The 20,151-nt window shown below is 42.6% G+C and overlaps 1 protein-coding gene across 1 annotated transcript in view; it reads left to right on the top strand.

The window, feature by feature from the left end:
• Ptprt (protein tyrosine phosphatase receptor type T) overlaps window positions 1-20,151 on the top strand; it is a 1,134,114-nt gene that overhangs the window by 983,200 nt on the left and 130,763 nt on the right. Inside the window, exon 15 of the mRNA XM_051143721.1 lies at window positions 5,903-5,932. Within this exon, the coding sequence (XP_050999678.1) occupies window positions 5,903-5,932 (30 nt within the window). The remainder of the gene's footprint in view (window positions 1-5,902; window positions 5,933-20,151) is intronic.

Genomic DNA, 20,151 nt, shown 5'->3' with positions numbered 1-20,151 from the left:
ATTTGTACCATACCAAATCAGGAAGCTTGGAGGTCATCCATTTCCATTGCTCACCCTTAGTCACCTGTTGATTTGTATCTTGGTCACTCTTCATGTTTACCTCTTATTTCCATTCCGTGATCACTGTGAAGCAGTTCCCTCGTGCCTCGTGTTCTGTCTTCAGTGGCCACTGCCCCTCTCCCGTCCACTGTTCTCTTTACTAATCCTCGGAGAGTTCATCTAGGACAAGCATCTGCCCACATGGCTTCGTGGGTTTGTCTTGTGGCCTTAAGGATGGAGACAAAGTTTTTGTTTGCTTGTTTGTTTGTTTGTTTGTTTGTTTCAAGACTGAGACAGGGTTTCTCTGTGTAGACTTGGCTGTCCTGGACTCACTTTATAGACCAGGCTTGGCCCAGCTCAGAGATCCACCTGCCTCTGCCTCCCGAGTGCTGGGATTACAGGCCTGTGCCACCACTCCCAGCTCACAGTTTCTTTTTAGTATAAAACATTTGAATTTTACTAGCCACCCACTTAGTCCACAGAACAGTTCCATACACCTGAAAATGCCCATCCACAAGCCTGGCTTCTCCATGACTTTACAATTCAAGTATGGCACGTTACCATCTCCTTATCGGTCTTCTCTCCCTACCTCCAGCTGTGTGATCCCACATCCCCCTGTGCTGTCATATCAGACTCTAACTCTGGAAGAAAATATAACACAATGGTTGGTACCATGGGCTCCGGAAGTAAAACCGCTATATTCTAATCCCTGCCATGCCATTCACCAACTATATAAATCTAGGAGAGTTACTTCTTTGAACCTCACTTTTATGTTCTGTAAAATAAGTATAATAATGTCTTATAGGTCTATTGTGAGGGTCAAATTAGCAGTCCACATGATGTACTTAGAACAACATCTGGTACATATGTAATGCCCTACTGTTTAAATAGTTGCTATGCTTTTTACTTTGAATTTTCATATTTTATTCTTTGAGAACTTCACACAATGCATATTGATCGCATTCACCCTCCCCTCCACTGCGCACATCCAACACCTCTTCCCAAACCACTCAACTTTATGTTCCCTTTCGAAACAAACACATCAAGGCAGGCACTGTGGCACATACCTGTAATCCCAGCACTCGGGGAGGCAGAGGCAGGAGGAGCTAGCTCTGTGAGTTCGAGGATAGCTTGGCCTATAATGCAAGTCCAGGACAACCAGGACTCCACAGAGAAACCCTGTCTCAGGGGAAAGAAAACACAGAACCACATCAAGTCTGGTCGATGCCCCTCCTAGACCTTGAATAATGTGTAGCGTTGGATCTGTGGTCTTCCACTGGAGCATGTTAGCGCACCAGGGGCCACACCCTTCAAGAAACCTGGTTTTCCTCCTAGCATCTATCAACTGCCAACAGCTCCTTATCTGGGGCTTGGACACAGTGCCCATCTCCTCTCTCCGCGTTGGGACTATATCTGGGTTGAGTGTTCACGGGTCTGGTGCGTGCTGTGTCATCTGCTGTTTATTCCTGCATGCAGCTGCCCTCTTGTGCTCACTGTTCTGCCCAGTCATTTGCCTCCTCTGGATCTTATGGCCCCTCTGCCACCTCGTCTGCGATGGTCTCACACTCATATCTGGTACATAAGCGATTGCCTTCTATTTAAGTGCTAGCTGCTATTATTGCGTCCTCTATAATTTTCTTGCCTGGTTTTCATACTGGGCCAGGTGGGCTGGATTAGAATCTCATTTGTCTATTTATAGTACTTGGCAGAGACAGGCATATTAGTAGACTCTCAGGAAAGTTTTTTTAATTAATAATGAAATGTTGTTTGGATAGATAATGAATGTGCTGTTGGATGGGTGAGGGCCTAAGTGAGTGGATTAATAGATGAATAGGTGTGGTTATGCCCTGAGTGGTTGGAGAGAGGGATGAATTGTTAAGTGGGTGGGTGGATGGATGGATGGATGGGTTGATGGATTAGTTTTTGGGCTGGACAGATGAGTAAATGGCCAAATGTATGGTTATATAGACAATTTAGCACTGTTAAAATGATATAGAACAAAGAGAAACTCTACCTGAAGTCAGTCTTGTCAGCCAGCTAAAAAGGCGATTCTGCGGTATATGATTTATTAAGTTTCGGATACGGTCTTTTTTCTTCTTCTTCTTCTTCTTCCTAAGCACAGCTGTCTTTGTGTTCAGGATTTTTGGTTTCAGGCAATCTGTTATCTGCAATATCACTTTATCCTTGTAAATTCAGACCTTCGGTAAATCTTCTTCAAGGTTTAGAGAATACACACATGTAAAGTGTGTTGTGGTCACAGAGTGATAGCTGTGACTTTCCAGCTTGGCTGATAAAAGACTGCCCATAATAGAAGACCACAGATCACTACCATGCTAGGTGTTCCTCTGACAACAGCTCAAAGACAGCACCAGTCTGGGTGACCTCCAAGATAAATCAGAAAAGTTGTTTCGAACAGGCGATCTGTGTTTGAGTGGGAAGAAAGAGACGTGTTGTTAGGAAGTGGAGGCCCTGGAAGAGGGGAACCCTCAAAGTTGAGAACAGAAAAGGCAGAGGATCAGAATACTGTACAGAGCCTGCTGCCCACGAGGAAATGGCTGCCAGTAGGGAAGAGGCCCAGCTCAGGATGGAAGCTCTCCAGAGTCTCCACAGACACACAAAATCTGACCAAGTGAGCAATGGCCTCCTAGGAATCTTGGGTTTCTCAATTAAAAGTAATAGTAACACTGTAAGGAAGATTCAAAGAGCCAAGGCACAGCACATCACCAGGGCTGGCCCGTTCTTGGCACCCTGTTTTCTCATGTCCTCAAGCAGTGGAGGCTGCATGGTGGTTAAGAGCGTGACCCTTAGAAAGGTGATATTTTTCTCTTCGGACAGTTGTAAGGAATATACAAGCTAATCTATGATAAGGGCCTAGAACAGTTTTGGTACCTAGTAAGTGCTGCCTACATACCTTATTTTATTATTATTGATAACTACTTTCACTGTTCCCAAAAGTATACATATAGTCCTGGTGATGAAAGAAAGAAGCATCAAATTCGATATCTATAGAGATCACCTTTCATCTATCCTTAGCATATTTCAAATATAGATTAGCATTCCTGATATTAATTTATATTAACATAACTTCTGAAAATACCATATATTATGTCATATCTTATTGGAATATAATCCAAATAAAGCAATCTAATGTAAATGACCATATAGCCATGGTTACTCTTAGGAATAGGTAGTCACTTCTCCCCATGTTTGAGATGGAGAAATTGGAGCTAGGCTATTTAATTCCTTGCTCCAGACCACGCAGCTGTAAATAGTGGTACTGGCATACTCCAGCTTCTTGTAAATCCACGACCCAAAAGAGATTTGAAGTGTCTGTCATCTATGGCAACAACTTGGTTTAGACAACAACAAGGATTAAGAAGAAACAGGTTGAGGGGAGGAGTCTGCTTGTCTAAAATGTCCCAGTAAACTGAAATTAGAACACCAGCCTCTTGCTTCTTATGTTGCTGGAAATATGTACAACAATTAATCTATTTTTATTGCCGTAACAAAATGCCTGAGATGGGGAAACTTATAAAGAAAACAAACCTATTCCTTGTACTCTGGGTAAACCCTACCGGCGTGCTGCCAGCACCTGCTCAGCTTCTGAGAAGAGCATCCTTGCTGCAGTGTCACATGGTGGGAGGGTACCATCCAGTGAACAGACTGGATGTGTCTTTCTCTTCTTACAAAGCCACCAGTCCCAACCAGCCACCCTACCCAGATGTCCTTCTTTGCCTTCAGCTGCCTTTAGGAGGTCTCTGGTAGCCCCAGCCGATGAATTGGGGGCTCAGGTCGCGCCAGCTCCCTCGGAGACTTTTAAACCATAGCAAGAGAGATTTGTGTCCTGAGCTTTCGGCCTCCAAAGAATAGCATTTCCTGGCACCGCACCAGCCATTGGTGAGGCAGAGGAATGGCCAGCACCAACCTGCACGGCTAGTGAATGGGGATTTGATGACTCACCATGGGTTTGCCCAATTTCCATTTATCACACATCCCGGTTTCCCTGTTTCATTCTCCAGGACCTCTATTCATTTGGTCTAGGAGTCTGAAAATTGACGTGGTGCTGGGGTCACTGCATCTTCTCTATGCTGTGCTTCATTTCCCCCAGCTCAGCCCAGCAAGATAGCATGATCCTTTGTTTTCTTACCGCTCACTTTTCTCTGGGCTTTCAGAGTTATTGGTTTGGACTTTGATAGCCTTGCTTTGGGGAATTTTGCTACCTCTGACTTGAAAAGTGGAAATCCTTAGCTGTGAATATGTGTTAGCACCTCTGTGGGTATAAAGGCTGACTCTTCCTATGACAAGAAAATGGGATAATAATTGCAATTAATCAAATAATTCAAGAGGTAAAGGAACTATTCTTGCTTACTCGGGAGGATATTTGAGAACCCAGATTTTCTAGCAATTTTTCTCAATCCTCGAATGCGCCACTTATTATCACTATAGATAAACCTGATGTGAAATAAAAAGCATCCATATTTATTTTATCACAACATAAGATAAATTACAACAAAGGGAATATAACAGACATACACAAAGGTTTGCAATTTTTCAGAAGCCAAGAGCTAGGGGCACATTAGGAGAAGGCTGAAGGCCTTTTTAAAGCTTCCCTTCAGAAGTTTGAATTCTTAGCCATGTGGAATGTTAGTTACATGATATAAAATAAATGCAAATGAAGGTTCCCTGGCTTTGACAAACAATAGAAGACCAGCAGACCCACTGTCATGATATCTTCCCTGTGGCTGTTCTGAAGAACGCCTGGAATCCTGGGATGCAGTTGGGACGTCATTAGCAGCAGAGGAGACCATAAAGCCAGAGTTTAACTCAAGTTGAGATGTGTTGACAGTGAGCGCTTCTCAGTACAGTGTTTTTTCATGGTGATGTTAAATTTTCTCCTGGTCCTACTATGTAACAAACAACCCCCAAAATCTGATGATGAGGAGAATTACTATTCTTTATTCTTCCTGGGTCTTCACTTTTTGGGTGGGGCATAAGGGGAACGAGATGTTTCTGTTCTGTGATGCTCATGGTCTTAGCTGAGATAATTTGTTTGAATTCTACTTTGGGCTGGAAGGACTGGGAAGTATCCAGTCACTTCTCCCTCTTTGTGTACTCCCAGGGCTTCTCCATGTTGTCTCTCCAGCATGGCAGCCTTGGGGAAGTTGGATTTCTCATATGGAGACTCAGGCATCCAATAGAGAGATCCAGGGGATAAAAAGGAAATACAAAGCTTCTTTTAAAAAAATAAAACCTCGCTTTGAAATACCAGAATAGAATTTCACTACGTTTATCACTCAGGGTCATCCACGACTCATTACTTGGGGTAGGTACTGTACGTGAGCCTGGAAATGTGGAGCTGTCCAGGGTTCTGGGCAGATGTTTCCCTGCTTTTGGTGGGACCTCTTACAGGACAGATTTGGAGGTGATCTTTCCTGGGAAGATGAAAGGTGCTACTAGGTCTGTGCTGTTGCTTGGGTCCTGGGAACACTGGAAGGTGGAAGTTTAGTAGTCTAGTCTAGGATTCCACGGGAAAACTTCCCTAAGACCTTCAAAAGCCCTCAGTTTTAAGGAGGTCTGTCTGCGCTGTCCATAGGAAGAACTTTCAAACATTGCAAACAGCCAGCCTGAGACTTGGCTTCCTCTGCATGAGGCGAGGAGACTCTCTGTCAGAGCCTCTCTCACTTCCTCTGCCATGAATAGTGCTGGTGTTTAAGAAGACACCATCTCCTTGAGCGCAGGGTTACTAAAACGATGTGCATTTCTAAGAATCATGAGTTCACGTAAACCTAATTCTTCTTTGTTTGTCTTTTCTTTTTCCCCCCTTTTGGACATTTCCTTCATCTGACTGCCCATCAATACACAGAAGAAATGCTTATTCCTACTCCTATTACCTGTAAGTACCGAGCCGGTGTTAGCTGCTTCGTGCCCCATAAGGGAGCCTGTAGCATGCATTTCCTTCTGTACCAACCGGTTGATTGTCTGTTGGCTTCTTAGACCCACTTTTGTCTAGTCTTCTGCAGCCCAGAAGGTTGTTTTTTGTTTTGTTTTGTTTTGTTTTGTTTTGTTTTGTTTTCGTTTTCGTTTTTGTATGGATGCCTTTCCGTTGGGAAAATGCACTGTCATTGTTTATGTCTACCCTGTTTCTGTCACCTGATTTCCCTCATACCTGTGAAGGTGTGTGGAGTTAGTTCTCTTTCACGACTGTCCATTTCTAACTAGCAGCGCCTCAGTTCCAGCCGAAGGGGAAGGTAAGGCAGAATCACAGATCTCAGGGACTTCTGGGTCACTTTGTACCTCTTCAGGGAAGAAGTAATCTTGGGGACTCAAGAGATAAAAATGAGTCCATTGGCTCTTTCTCCTGTACCAGGAAGATGACAGGGAGCCCTGACTTTATCCCATCCGAGCCTCCACAATGACAGAAACATCCAAGGTCTTGGCTTTAAGCTGAAATTCCCTGCTTGGCATTTAACATTAGTTCTGTCACTCCGCTGGTAAATTTTATTCACATTAATGCTGGCTGCTGGCTTACCAACTTTTTACACTTACTAAATAAAGGTGATTTTGTTACTAGACCAGAGTTTTTCAAAACATGAGGGTAAAGGTGAGAAACTTTATAGAATAGATCGTTGCTGCAAAATCTGGAAAAGCCCTAAAACACTCCCATATTCCCAGCATGCATTTCCAGATTTAGAAAATGAGGTTCAGAGAGAAATATGAGAACCCATTATATATTTGGCTTGCATAAGAATAGGAGCAAAACCCAGAATGCCTGGCTATTAATAAACAGTGTTGCCTCCAGTCTAGGTCTTCTCTCACCCTTGTCAAACACAGCTTTGTGAGAAAAACCTGCTTCTCAATGGCCTCTGCTGAAACATCCACATGTGAAGATAGAGCCAGAAAGTGGCTCCCCCCATCCACTGTGCTCAGTTAGTGCCAAGCTGTGAGCACAGAAGATGATACCACCACATCGTTCATACAGGGAGATGTTCTCCATCATAGTGAAGGCCCTAGAACATTCACCTCACCTGTTCACTCATGCAGCGAGCATGCACTGAGTGTGTGCACTATGTTCCTGTTAGCGTAGATGGGGGAAATGCATTGAGTGTGTGCCCTATGTTCCTGTTAGAGTAGATGGGGGAAATGCATGGAGTGTGTGCCCTATGTTCCTGTTAGAGTAGATAGAGAAATAACAAGCCTCACCCTTAGGGTGCTCTTGCCTGAGAGATCAGTATGAAACAAATAACAAAAGATGAGTTGAAAATTGTGCATATGCACATAGTGTAGGGACGCTAAGTTGAGTATAAGCTCATTAATGCAGATAGGTGTACCTCCCAGTGATTTGGAAGTAGATTTTCCCAGTGCTGGAGAAATAAACATTCTGATTGATCTGAATAGCATTTGCAAAGATGGCACAATGCAGCTGTCATGGTAGAATAAGAAGGATCTTTTGGAGTCATGCAGTTCTCTGTTCAAGTCTTACCCCAGTTGCTGTACAGTTTAAGAATGTTTCTAGATGCTGAGGATCATTTTTTCTGAATAAGGAAGGGACGTTATACTTGATTCATAAAGTTACCTTGAAGAGAGATTGAGATGTGTTGGTTAACTGTTTCTGCTCCTGAAGTATTAGTTTTCTTCCTACTTCCTTTCAGAGAGATGATGGGTTTATGACAGTAATGATGGCCCCCTGGGAGCTCCTGCTGCTCTTACAAGGGTTCTTACGGAATCGCTATCCCACAGTGGGTGTGGACGTATAATACATGGCGTAAATTCTCTGTATCTTGCTCCATCTGTGGGTTATCCAGTCTACACAGCATGTCTAGGCATGGACTCTACATGCCACGCTGTGCCAGAACCTGTCACACAATCAAAGAAGAGCAGGAAGAAGCACTGGACACAAGTATTCAAATGCTTGTAGTTCGAGTGCAGTTATGAACAAAGGTCTTTGCACTGGTATGAACATGAAGTTCTATGTAATATTTCCTAGAACATGAAACTCCACGAGGCCTAGGTCATGAAACTCATGCTCCTTCTGAGAAGCATATGTGTATGCATGGGATGTGACGTTTCTTCAGTGATGTTTATATCCATCAAACCCAAAGCCTCTGCTGTATATCCTATACAGTATTTCACTGTAGAGAAGTCTCTGCCATATTCTGCTGTCCAGAGATATGCCATAGGTAGTTCAGTTTTCTTTAGAACACCACCTTTTCATACCCAGTCTCCAGAAAATACACACCAGAGATGAGCCACTTGAGTACCAAAAGAGCCGGAACAGATAAAGGACACCTAATCATCCCAAGTTGGAGAAACTACTAGCATGTATCATGTACTTTCCGTGTACATTAGCTTACTAGGTCCTCATCAAAGTGCAGTTTGTAGTCAAGTCATTCTAAGGTCACTCAGCAATGAACGGAATGGAGAGTGGATTGCATTTGCAAGAGAAACATCTGGGGAAGAGAGAGATGGTTGGGAGCAAAGATGATAAATATGACTATAGATATGTTAATCTGAGGAAGCTGGTAGAGTTCCCAAGTAAAAATGCCCAGGCAACCTTGGGAATACAGAAATAGAATGTAAGTAGGAGGGATATATTTGGAACCTTACTCTGAGGATGGCACAGGAGAATATGGGGTGGGACCATTAAAACTAGGGAAAGAATAGAAGTAAACAGAGAATGAAGGGCCAAAGCTCCTGAACTGACCATGCTTAACAATCCACAGGCAGGGGCGCCAGGAGGGGCGTTCAGGATGGCAAAGCAGAGGCAGATGGGAGGGAAGAGGAGATATTGCTACAGGAGGAGAGTTGAAAATCCATAGCAGATGGTGCTGAGGACAGAGAGAGAAGGCGAGGGGACAGCCAGGGCATTCCACTTGTCTGAGTTACGGGGTGAATGGGCATGGAAGAGGCTGAAGAAGCTGGAAAGCTATGGAAGCTATGGAAAAAGGGAGGCCTGGAGACAAGGTGTTTGAACCGAAGATCAGCCTGGAAGTGACCATTGCACTGAAAAGGCATGAAGGTGGAAGAAAAAGAACAGAAAGGAAATGGCTGAGCAAGATGGCTCACTAGGAGAAAGCGAGCCTGAAAACCCAAGATGATGAGTCACCAGAACCCAGAGGGGAAAGAGTGAACCCACTCCTGAAGTTGTCCTCTGAATTCTGTATGCGTGTTATAGTATGCACACATCTGCTCTTACACACACATTAATAAAATAGAAATTAAGAAAATATCAGGAAAGAGTGGAAGACAGACCATGATAGTCTCCATGTTCCCTCATATGAAGCCTTATTCTAAGTGGTAGGTTAGAACCACGTAGATGGAAGCCTTCAGCCCTCGTTCCTCTGGGAACAGACCGGCAACCTCAGCATCAGGAAGAATTTGTGGCAGATGTAGCATCTGGTACCTGAGTAATGTCCTGAATTAGAACCCGCACCATGGCAATGCCCTTTGCTGAATTGTGTTCATAACCACACTTTAGCAATAAATAAGCCAGAAGCCCAGTTGTCCCCTCCATAACAAATAAAAGAAAAAATATAATATTCACCACCTAGAAGTCTAGAACACATTCTCCCTAAAGTCCCCCAGATAATCTATAAAAACATAGCCTCTGGCATGGTTCGCCTAACCAGTCTTTGCAGTGAAACCAATACTAATGCACTCAACAAATAATGGGGTGCCTACTTTGTGCCAGGCTCTTGTCAAGGCATTAGAAATTTAGGAATAAGGACAAAAATAGCAACACATTCATTTATATTGAAATGTTTAGTAGGAGGGAAAGGAAGCAGCATATATCATAGAAAATGGGATGAATAAAAGCTAAGACAAAAATAACTAAAACAAAGACACACAGTAATACACGGAGTGTGAGAAATAGAGGACCTTCTCTATCCTCAAAGCAAAGCATCCTTCAAGTACTCACCCGTATTTAAAAGATAACTTACTCTGTTGGTCTTCTTGTGGACCTCCTATTACTCTACAGGGACTCCATGTGCTCTGCCCAAAGTTTGGCTGTGAGACTCAGCTTCTGCTTCAATCCCCTGCTGGGTGGAGTCTCTCAGAGGACATCTATGGCATGCTCCCATCCTGTTCTCTCTCTTCAACCGTTTCCAGTGTCTATTCTATTTGTCCCTTCTGAATGAGAATTAAGCATCCTCCTTGCAGAGACTGATGCACCAAACAAAGACCATGCACGGAGAGGAGCTAGGCCCCTCACTCAGATGTAGCCAATAGGTAACTCTGTCTCCATAATGGGTCCCCATATTAATGGGAGCAGGGTCTGTCTCTGCCATGGACTCTGTTGCCTGCACTTTGATCATTTCCCTCTGGTGGGTGTGCCTTACAGTGCCACAGAGGAAGAGGATGCAGGCGGTCCTGATGAGGGAGAGAGGGTGGGACCAGGAGGAAACGAGGGAGAGGGTTACGATTGGGATGTAAAGTTAATATGTTTTTTGAAATAAATTTAAATTTAAAAAAAAAATAAAGCTTAATGGCATCCGAACAAGAATATAAACCAATAAACAAACAAATGATAACATACATAAAACCAAGGTCCTTAAGCAATTTCTAGAAGGGACCAGATAGTAAAATTTTTAGCTTTCTCTTTGATGTCTGCGAACAATAATAAACATTGTGTACATGAATGGGTTCAGCTCTGTTCCCATAGAACCCACTGAACACAGGAACCAAAGCACTGAGAAACGGGCCATAGCTTGCCAATCCCTGTCCTAGACTTCTGAGAGCAGGGGAGGAAGAGATCGATCCTCTTTTTGAGGTGCTACTATGTGCAATATACTACCCTTGGTATTGACCATGAAAAGGTGAATTTTGAGCTCATTACCAACTGTCAAAGGGCGGAAATGAAAGGGACTTCCAATTGGTCCCTACTGTGTGTGAGGCTCACCTAATGTTTAGAACAAGCCTCGTCAGGTATCAGCCATCGTGTCAGCTTTATTTAGACGTCAGGACTCAGGTTTGAAGACCTGTTTATAACCCACAGACACAAAGCAAAGCAGTAGGGCCTAAATTTGAATTCAGATCCACATGAACTCCAAACTCTACCTGTTCTCCTTACCAAGCTCCCATTCTTGGGGAGATGGAATGGCTAGGTCAGTGCTTGGGGAGCCTTTGCCCAGGATTCAAGTGCAAGTCCATCTACCTAGAAGGCCCATGAAGATAGTCAACGGAGCACACGAGGTTGTTGTCAGAGCTAGCCAAGGGGTTGGTGTGAGATTGGTCCAAACTGTTTGTGATCAGGAAGGTAACAGTACAGTCAGAACTGTGAATCTGGAGACCCAGGACACAAAAGAATTTAGGATAACACACACACACACACACACACACACACACACACACACAGAGAGAGAGAGAGAGAGAGAGAGAGAGAGAGAGAAAGAGAGAGAGAGAGACAGACAGACAGACGACAGACAGACAGACAGACAGACAGACAGAGAGAAATGATAGGTTTGAATGTCAGACCTAGATCAGAATTCTGACATGCCTTCCCTATCAGTGTTCATCTTAAACAATCATGGGACCACTATGTGCCTCTGTCCTTTTTTTTTTTTTTTTTTTTTTTCCACGATGGTAACGTGACAATGACTTCCCGGCATAATAACAAAGTATATATGTAGTAGCAAAAGATAATCAAAATTAGTGGATATTTTATAAATGGAAGTTCTTATTCCATTCTGGGCTGACGTTAATGCTCTGTGGGGTTCATGTTTGCCTTTCTATATTAAAGCAGTTCTCAGCAACTTTAGCTGCTCACTGTTTGCCTTTGGATAGGATATTAAGAGCTAGCATGTGTCCACAGGTTAATTTACCTCAGAGTATGTGATAGGCACAGTAATTATTCTGAACAGAGGCATTTTAGTCAAGAAAGTCTTTTTTTAAAAAATCACTAAGAATTTAAGCCAAAGCAGTTATCTTGTACCTGTGCTTTGTCACAGAGGTGAGAGACGTTCACCTGGCTGGCCTGTCTCAGGCACTGTGTGGGGCTGCTGGGTTTTTCTTATATATTTCCCATCTCCCCAATTACCATGAGTCCAAGTGCTACGTGTTTTTTTGTTTTGTTTTGTTTTGTTTTTTTGGCAAGGTCTGGATCAAATGCTGCCCCCTCCAGAAAGTCTTCCCTGATTCTCTGAACCTTTATGAGCCCTACCCCCTTCTCTGCACTCCCACTGCACTAACTTTGTATGAAGGGCAGGGGAATATGCATCTTAAGCAAGTCTCTGTTTCAGGAGGGTAACCTCTGTGATCCCTGTACCCCTGGTTACACACAGCGATCCTCTATAACCGTATGTAAATTAAATGGACAAGACAAAAAAATCAAACAACGTAACAGCTGAAGTTAAAATGAAAAGTGGCACTATTTTTTTATTATTATTATTACAACCCTATACTTTGCTTACTTTTTATTTCTAAGGCAGCCTTTTGCTCCTGTGTTTGCATCTCTGTGACCTAGACACATGACTTCATTTATCTGTTGGCTTCCTGATATGTCAAACGTGGTTTTGTAACTGGTAAAGAGTTAATGGAAAACTGTTTGTGAAATACCTAGGTCTTGGTAGGGCCTTACCCAAGATGTAAGAGGCCAGGCTGTCCTCTAATATGCCTATGTCTGTCCACACTCCACCTGTTACAAATCAGGTATCAGTGCCACAGTATATTTAAGGAGGCATTTACAAATGATTATATCGAGAAATACTAAAAAAAAAAAATCATTTTCTGTAATTCATCAGTCCCTTTGAATTAAGACAAAGAAAAAACTAGGGATAGAGGAAAGCCATTCAAGACAATCAATACTAATTACCCAGAGCTGACAGAGAACATGTTGACAAGCAAGCAGCCAGGGCATAATTGCAATCTAAAGCCAAACCACCCTGAAGGAGACTGGTCTCCTCCGAGGCATTAGTTTGTAGGCAAGACAATATCATTACTTTCATTGCTGACTCATAGGCCCTGACCCAGAGAACCGGTCTCTTTAAAAATGCAGCCTGCTCTGGACTTGGGGTGAAGAACGCTGACCATGGAACCCCAGGCCTCACACAAACTAGGCAAAGGTTTTACCATGGAGTACCTCCATTCTTCCTTTTCACTTTTTCTTAATTTTAACTCAGGATCACACAAAGTTGCTAAAGCTGCATTTGGCAACACAGTCATCCTGTTCAACCTCAAGAGTAGAAGGAATTATAATCCTATGATACCAAACCCTCCCTGGCTTGGAATTTGCATAGAGGAAAACATCCTGGATTAGCATTTTGTGTGATGACTTTAAGAGAGCTCTCCTGACACTTCAGCATTCAGATGGGTGTGGTTCTTCGATTGTATTGTGCCTTTGTCCCTAGACAGTGCTCTTCCTAGATACCACAGCCTAGTGTGCCTAGAAAGTTTCTAACATACTTAACAAGGCTCATCCTTCTCATATTGTGGCCTTCTCCAGTTTCCACAGATCATGTCCACAGAGTAGGCTCACATCTTTATGACGCCCATCTCTCATTCACACACCTGTTAACTCACTCATTATCTTCTTAGGTCTTACGGTGCTTGGAACAGCTGCATGCCCATCTCCTACTATACAGTGGCTGTTTGTTATCCATTTTTCATTACCCTACAACTAGCTCAGTATACAGAGCAATCCAAGCATCTTTATGAGTGGGTATCTGTGGTGGAGATCCCTCCATGCTTGCTTTATCTCTATTGAGTTCTATTAATCCAGTCAGCGTAAGTTGGTAAATATCTGTTTTTATTTGTTTTGGCATATGTTAATGGTGGGCTTTTAGGTCACTGTGGTTTTTGTAGTTTAGTATTGAATTCAGGCTAGAAACATTGTATTGAAAGTTGCATGTCACAATTACAAATGCATGAAATTAATGAATGCTGTCACAGTGAGATAGATACAAATGCAATGGGCTAGACCATGTGTACAGATAGATTTGGGGAGGGAGTGCCATTGAAGGATGCTCTTTTGTTTACTCTATTGGATTAGAGTCGAACCATATCAGTCATGAATACCAAACAGAGCCAATCTATAAGTCAGAGTTGTCACTTTAATCAGGGAAATTACAAGTGACTATTTTTCCTTCAAAGATAGGAAAAGATGTTTACTCTGTACTTTTAAGTTTACACCTAAACATAAGCATCCATACCAACCAGGTATTAATGATGCCTTGAAGCTTAGAAACATCTGGCTATGATTCTGAATGTTTCTACTCTACAGATGCATTTGAATGTTACAAAGATAGCAAAGGGAAATGTGTAGGCTGTCTGCTGCTGGAGAGGAGTGACTGAAGTGTGGGCAGAGAGAATGCTCCCATGTGGTAAACTATTCAGATTCCCTTTCTAGAAGGAAAGACTTAGTCACCCAGATTAGAGGCTTGTGGACTGTCCTTTTCAGGACTTTCTGTTTCATGTTGCCTTTCCAACTGTATCCAATAGCCCCGTGGGGTATACAGTAGTCATCACAGGTTTGGCAAAGCCACCTGGCTCCCAAACTCCCCATGGCATTGCCATAAGCCATTACTATGACTGCATCATTCTGTGATTTCTTCCACGCTCTTCTTTCTCTGAGTTTTCCCTCTAATACAGGTGGAGCCTGTCAATCTCCCTAAGTCTCCTCAGAAAGCACAATGTGTGACACTCCCATCGGCTTATCTGTAGTTTGGCCACTAGAGACAAGTGGACTAGAGTGTTTTCTGTGTCTTCTTTCTCTTGGAGCATACTCTCTTCATAGCCTATGAGCACTTTGTGTACAGCCAGTTAGGGTAAGTCCTTTCTGGCTTGTTGATTAGGCATACTCTAAAGAATCTTTCCTTAGACAATCTTCTTCATAGACATTTGCTGTTTGTGCTGGCCTAAAGACCATTGGCTCGTTCCTATACAGCCCTACCTGAGAGAGTTCCAAGTATATCCCATACAAGACCATAGCAATACCCTTTTGTTGACACAACACCATTAAACTGCCAGGGTCCCAAACACTCAGCCATAGTGATGCTTGGCATTGCGTCCAGGACAGAGGCAGATTTACTTCTGAAAATTCTATCCACAGCATGCGTCTTCAAAGTGAGACTTAATCTTGCAGGCAGGACCTTTAGCAAAGATAAAATTGTGGATTCATACACTGGAAATGCCTTTCTCGATATTTCAGCAGAGTGTTTTTAATGGAAGGAAGTGCTTTAGTTAAGCCCTGCAATGCTCCTGCTGATGATAATGATTCCATCTTGTTTGTGTGTAATGCTTTATCTCTTCTGAAGTGCTTTCCCACTTATTACCTACTTGTCTGGTTGGGCTTGGAGGTATTTAGCAAGATATTATGAAATAGATGATGGAGCTGAGCAGAAAAGAGCCCTGGACATTCTGGCTCTGAGGTTTTAGAAAAGTCTTTCTTTTAATTCACTTTACATCCCAATCTTACCCCCCTCCGTCCTCTCCTCCTGGTCCCACACTCCCTCCCTTTTCCCCTATCCCTCCTCCTTTACTCCTCAGAAAAGGGAAGCTTCCATACGAACCCACCTACCACATCAAGTCGCATCAGGACCAAGCACATCTTCTTCCCCCGTGACCTGGTGAGACAACCTCACCAAGGGCAGGGTGATCAAAAAGCAGGCAACAGAGTCCATGTCAGAGACAGACCCCATTCCTTACTGGGGGACACAAATGAAGACCGGGCTGCCCATTGACTACATCTATCTAGGGGACTGAGAACCAGTCTATGCATGGTCCTTGGTTGATGCTTCAGTCTCCACAAGCCCCTCTGGGCCCTCATTAGTTGGCTCTATTGGTCTTCTTTTGGAGCTCCTGTCACCTTCGGCTCCTTCTATCCTTCCCCACACTTTCCACAAGACTCCCTCTGCTTTGCCCAACCTTTGGCCATGAGTTAGAGAAGTCTTTTAACTCCATCTTCGGTTCTGTTTCTCATCTATAAAATGGAGGAGTCATAGCACTGACATTTCAGAACAGCTTTGGAGGGTAGGCTTTCATTCAAAAGCACGTGCTAAGGAATTTCTTTCCTTTTTATTTTTTGAGGATTTCATACATGAGTACTATGTGTCTATCTCATTTCTTAACCTTCCCTCTGCCCTCTCCAACTCTTTCCATCTCCCTCTCTCAAATTTAATACTTCTTTGCTGTTATTATTGGTGTGTGTGTGTGTGTGAGAGAGAGAGAGAGAGAGAGAGTATTAATGAATACTGTTGAGTTCATTTAGTGTTACTGGTATATAGAAATGTTTAGGGCTGATCACCTTGTGATTGGACAACTGATCAGGGCTCATCCCCGGAGAAAACTAATTCTCCTTATCTCAGCAACTGTAAATTGCCTGTTGTGCTTCATCTAGGGGTGAAACTTGTCCAGGTTGTCATGGTGACTGGCATTATCATTGTGCAGGTCATGGTAGGCAATGTCATTGAGAATTCATGAGTTCAGCATTGCTGTCACATAGAGAAGACACTATTTACCGAGTAATTTCTTTGTGTGACTTGCAGAGCTAAGTCCTGAATAATTGGTAAAAAGTGCCTTTCTTTTGAGAAGTTTATAGCTTAAAAAGGACATGGGCATGTCAACAAGTAGTTGTAAAATAATGTTCATGGAAGAGGAGATGAAAGATGTAAAAAAAAAAAGGAGGTAGTCATTGATAACTGTTTGCAAACAACTTGTGGGTTGAATGACCCAACAATGTTCTGGGAATATTTTTAATTGAAACAGAACTACATAACCTTCCTTCTTCTCTTTTCTCCCTCCAGCTCCTCCCATGCCTCCCTACACTCAAACTGATTGTACATGTATTCATGAATTTATAAATACAACCTGCCAAATCAGTTTTTGTTGTGTGGATATGGTTTCATGTGTTGACCACTTTGTATAGTTTAACCATTGAGGGCCTCTTCCCTGGGAAAGGCCAATTCTCCATCTCCCAACAGTCATTAGTTGCCTCAAGTTCTTTTTCTAGGAGTAAGACCCCATGAAAATTTTCCTCTTACATATTAACATGTATTTTGCTATTAACATTAATCCAGGCTTATTTTTGCAGCCATTTCTATGAGAGACTGTTTCAAAGCAGATTTCCTCGTATTCTGATTCTTACAAATATTTTTCTCCTTGACCACACCATCTTCAAATATGTGCACAAGCCCCATGCTTTTATTTTTGTAGCTGGTTTTGTGGTATCATTGGGCTTAAGAAAAAAGACTTTGCAAGGAAAATAAAGAAATGAATGGCGAAGAAAGGGAAATAAAAGGACAATGAAAAAGTTTGAATCCTAGTTTTACTATTAAGAATTTCAGACCCCTAGGGTTTCAGTTTTCTCATCTGTCAGTGGCACTGGTCGTATTTGAATAATTGAACTGGGTTAAGAGAGTAAGTAGTAAAAGACATATACAGGGTGATTTTCACTAAAAATAGTAGCGCTGTGGAATCTAACTGCTGTTGAGTGTATCCAAGAGAAAAGGGACAGAGGAGCAAAAATGTAGAATTATTGTAGATGGTGGTTCTTGAGCTTTATAAATTTCTTCCCTGAAAATTTTGGATAAGACATCTGTCTCCATGGCATCCATCTATGGAGACACCAACAAGAGAAATCAGAGGCAAATTGGTGATTCTGGCTAGCCCCTTCAGTTTAGACAATGTTGTTTAAAATAAGCAGACTCTGTGGGTCAGTGGGCAGAATAAAAGGCTGAAGGTGACAGTTTCATTTCTATCATGGCTAATTACAAATATATGTTCTGAAGGGTAGACTTATTCTGTATGATATAGCTGCCAATTAAAATGCAAAGCCTCACAATTTAGGAATGTAGGGCCTTCAAGTTCTATTGTGAAATGTCTCAGAGGACACATTACTACATTCCTGAGCACAGGGCCCAGGTAAGTTGGTGCAAGGGTATGAGCTTTAGGGAAAGCAAGGCAGTCACACAGAAAGGAGACCCAAATCTACAACCTGCAAAAAAGTATTTGAGATAATTGAATTAAATGATTCAGTTAGCATGTAAGTATGGTAAAGTCCACTAGCTTATATAAACCTGAAACCAGGCTTGAGGACTCCTCATTTGGAAGAGCTTGAGAGTCCAACATCATTGAAGAGGGGAATTTGAAAGAGGAGAGTGAAGGCATGACCTAATCATTTAGCCAAAAACTCCAAGTGAGAATTGGGTTCTATAGGGTCATCGGTTAGAAATTACTTTCATTGTGATGATGGAACCTGAGTTTGCCAATCAAGACTCCAGGGGATAGGACATTTTATGGTACTGTTTTCTTTTTAAAAACTACATTTGTTTGTTGATTTGTTTATGTGAGTACATGTAGGGGTGGGGCATGCACATGTTCTGTCACCTGTGTAGAAGTCAGAAGACAAGTTGTAGAAGTTGGCTCCCTCTTTCCACTGTGTGAGTCTTCAGGATAGAATTCAGGTTGTCAGCTTGGTTGCACGTACTATATACCCAGTGAGCCATCTTTTCGACCCAACCTTACTGAGTAGACAACCATTGTGTTATTCTTATATGTATAGAAGGCATTTAAGGGATGGCCGTAATGTCCCAGGCCCATATTTCAGTTGTATGTAATTATTTGCTGATACAATTTCTCACCATGGTCTGGGTGCCAATATGAGTTGGAAGGGCTCTTTGGCCATGGCTGGTCTCCTGGCAAACATATTCTCCAATTGTTTCAGTTCACTGCTGCTGGTGAAATCACCTCTCTAATCAAGACAGGAGAGAAAAAAGAAGGAAAGAAAGAAATAAACAGGGGAAGAACAAAAGAAAGGATGAACTGCTTTTTTGCAGGGGGTTGTTGATGTTGATGGTGTTGGTGTTGGTGTTGTTGTTTTTCAAGAGAAGGTTTTTCTGCATAGCTTGGCTGGCCTGAACTTGAACTCACAGCTATCTGCCTGCCTCTGCCTCCCAAGTGCTAGGATTAAAGGCATAGGCCACCACTACCAGCTGGCTGAACTGCTTTCTAAAGCAAGTTTTTAATCCCAATGGCTTTGAACCTGTGTGCGGAATATCCTAGAGGCAGGAGAGTGTGGGGTAAGTTATAACCACCCACATTTTTAAGTAGAAACATGGAAAGCGTAGTACCATAAAAACGCTGTTGTTAATGGAAGACTTGAGTTCTTGTAAAATGTGAAAATACAATTTTATTAAGCCTATAAACCAAATTGAGCCCCAGAACTAAAGAAGGATTGTTTTGTTTCAGGAAACACCTTAGCAACGAGGTGCTTTTTAAGAAATAGAACAAAACCAGGACACTCTTTGTAGTTTGTTCTTCCTTCCCCGCCCCATTTGTCATCAGGGCACCAACAGAATAAGAGGATACCCTCTCAGAAAGAAAAAAAAAAAATCTAAGCTCAGATCTGATGGGAATAGGATTCTATGCCATTCTTTTTCCCCCACCCCCTTCCTTATCTTTTCTCTAAACACAAAAACTATCATGAAGGAGTAGGACCTAAGGCATTGTTTTATTTTGTTTGTTTTGGTTTGGTTTGATAGGAGATTTCACCATGGATGCTTTGACCAGATTACCATGGGTATATTTCCCAGTCGCCAGGGCAGGGAAACATCCTCAGTATATTTACTCCTATAATCTCACTGCTCATCATTTGAGAGTGATAAACAGTGGTTTTGCTTGGACTAGTGAGGAAGAGAATGCCCATACTGGTAAACACCCTGTGGTAAAAGGGGCAGATTTGGGTTTCGTGTCTGACTTAGCACCTCCCTTGCACCCTCCTCCTTCCTTCACTCAATCACCGCTTCCCTCCTTTCCTTCCTTCATTCCTCTTTTACTCCCTTCCTTCATTATGATGCAGAGTCTGTCTTTGTTGCCCAGGCTGTCTTGTAGCTTTACAGCCATCTAATCTGAGCCTCTTGTTTCCCATTTTGCGAATTGGGAATAGTAATACCAAATTGGAGAGGCACAGTGTGGACTTATGAGGGCAACATAGGATAAAGTGATACGGGCACATAATCTGGGTCTCTCTTAAAATATTTCTAAATTAAGTGGCATGGAAAAGCAAAAGCTACTCGTATCAAGAGAGAGCCATATGATGCTTCGAAGCTTGAATGCTTTGTGCGTTGCTTAAACCACTATAAACGTGCCCATCATCTTACAAATGGATTAGGAAAATGTGGA

The sequence above is a fragment of the Acomys russatus genome, chromosome 4, assembly GCF_903995435.1.
Source record: "Acomys russatus chromosome 4, mAcoRus1.1, whole genome shotgun sequence".
Taxonomy (NCBI): Eukaryota; Metazoa; Chordata; class Mammalia; order Rodentia; family Muridae; genus Acomys; species Acomys russatus.
The sequence above is the reverse complement of the archived record's forward strand: the minus strand, read 5'-3'. Positions and strand labels throughout refer to the sequence as shown.